This window comes from Pteropus vampyrus, unplaced genomic scaffold (genome assembly GCF_000151845.1).
Source record: "Pteropus vampyrus isolate Shadow unplaced genomic scaffold, Pvam_2.0 Scaffold557, whole genome shotgun sequence".
Taxonomy (NCBI): Eukaryota; Metazoa; Chordata; class Mammalia; order Chiroptera; family Pteropodidae; genus Pteropus; species Pteropus vampyrus.
Genome location: NW_011889338.1, coordinates 151,814 through 153,805, shown reverse-complemented (window position 1 = coordinate 153,805; position 1,992 = coordinate 151,814). Strand labels below are relative to the sequence as shown.

The window sequence follows — 1,992 nt, the reverse complement described above, 5'->3', positions numbered from 1 at the left end:
GTAAAGGAACAATGGCTTCTGCCTGTACCTCTGTTCTGTAGCCAGCCACCCCTCCAGTTCTCGCCCTGAAGCCCAACAGTTCAGTCACTCCAAGTATGTGCCTGGTACCCATCAAGCAGCTACTCCAGCATTGGAGCTGAGAGAAAGTGACTCCATCAGTGAGTAAGGCCAGATGTGGGCTTTTAAAGAGGAACGTCTCCACAGTCCACAGTTCTCTGTATCACTCAGTCTCCACTTTTCACAGCCAGAGGTTGTAGAAACTTCTCTTCTTGGCACTGGAACCATGAGGTGGGAAGTCCAGTGTGTGGCTGGGATCCTTTGTTCCTAGGTGGGGTTGATGGCTCTTCAACCAGGATAGCCCTCCCAATTCCTGATTGCCACACATGGTTGTGAGATCAGGCCAATTCGTGTCTCTGCCCCTCTTATCATTTTGAGAGGACCTGTCATTTGAGGTGACCTAGTTGTAGAGCTTTGTTCAGCCAGTCCTCTGGTGACTCCACGTACTGGTGGCTCTGTAGTTTTGTTATAATTTTGGTGTGGTCACTAGAGGAGGCACTTACAGCATTTATCTTCTACACCATCTTAAATCGAGTTACCTCATTCCCATTTTGACAATCATCCTAACAATATTATCTATATGCATAGCAAAAGAAAATTTAAGATCATGCATTATGTTTAGTTGATATATCTCTTCAGGCTCATTTAATCCAGAACAGTTCTTAGACTTTCTTTGAATTTGATGACATTGACATTTTTGAAGGGCACATGTAATATATTGTGTAGAATGTTTCTTGGTTTGGGTTTGTCTGATGTTCCACAGTCTTTAGACAGCAGTCCTGTATTTTTGGCAGGAATTCCATGGAAGTGACATTGTACCAGCAAGTATATGATATTATTAGTCCCATTTTGAAGCAACACAACCATCCAAAGGGTTGTTATTAAATGGAGGCTTAAGATAGGTGGTCAGGTTTTCTAGGCTTTATTCTGTAGAGTTCCATTTTGGTTTTATCATCACAAAATGGATACTTAAGATAGGTGTTTGGGATAAGAGACTCCATTTTGTAGGATTCTATTTAAGAGTGAATGGACACCCAACTCAGAGAAAATGGCTAAGTATAAATAACTTGCATGAATGTCATAGATGACATTTATAATATGTGGAATTTACTACTTTTTGCTAATTTATGTTTTTCTTATCTCTTCCTTCATAGATATATCAACTACATGGAAGCAGGAAACAAAACAGAAATTTTAGAGTTTCTCCTCCTTGGGTTCTCTGAGGATCCAGAACTACAGCCCTTCATATTTGGGCTGTTCCTGTCCATGTACCTGATCACTGTGCTTGGAAACCTGCTCATCATGCTGGTCATCAGCTCTGACTCCCACTTCCACACACCCATGTACTTCTTCCTCTCCAACCTGTCCTTTGTTGACATCAGTTTCAGCACCACTATAGTCCCTAAGATGCTTGTGAGCATCCATACAGAGAACAAAGCCATCTCCTACATGAACTGCCTCATTAGGTATATTTTTCATGTTTTTTTCCTATTCCTACTCTACTTCTGACCGCGATGGCCTATGACCGGTATGTGGCCATCTGTCAACCCCTGCACTACATTGTCATCATGAACCCACACCTCTGTGGCTTACTAGTTTTTATTACTTGTTTCTTTGGTATTATGACATCCCTCCTCCATGTCTGTCTGATGATGCACCTGAGCTTCTGTAAAGATCTTGAAATTCCACATTTCTTCTTCTGTGAACTGACACAGATGTTCAAGTTGGCCTGCTCTGATACCTTTCTAAACAGCACATTGATATATTTTATGACTGGTGTCCTGGATGTTTTCCCCTTCTGGGGGATTCTTTTCTCCTATTCAAGGTTTGTTTTACCCATAAAGAAGATGTCTTCATCAGGGGGGAAGCCAAAAGCTTTTTCCACCTATGGGTCTCACCTCTCAGTTATTTCTTTATTTTATGGGACAGGTGTTG

The 1,992-nt window shown here is 41.7% G+C and overlaps 1 protein-coding gene across 1 annotated transcript in view; it reads left to right on the top strand.

Annotated features, from left to right (window-relative positions):
• Nucleotides 1–1,224: 1,224 nt before the first annotated feature.
• LOC105308207 (olfactory receptor 7D2-like) overlaps nt 1,225–1,992 on the top strand; it is an 8,623-nt gene continuing 7,855 nt past the window's right edge. Inside the window, 2 exon segments of the mRNA XM_011384050.1 lie at nt 1,225–1,519; nt 1,522–1,986. Of these exon segments, the coding sequence (XP_011382352.1) occupies nt 1,225–1,519; nt 1,522–1,986 (760 nt within the window).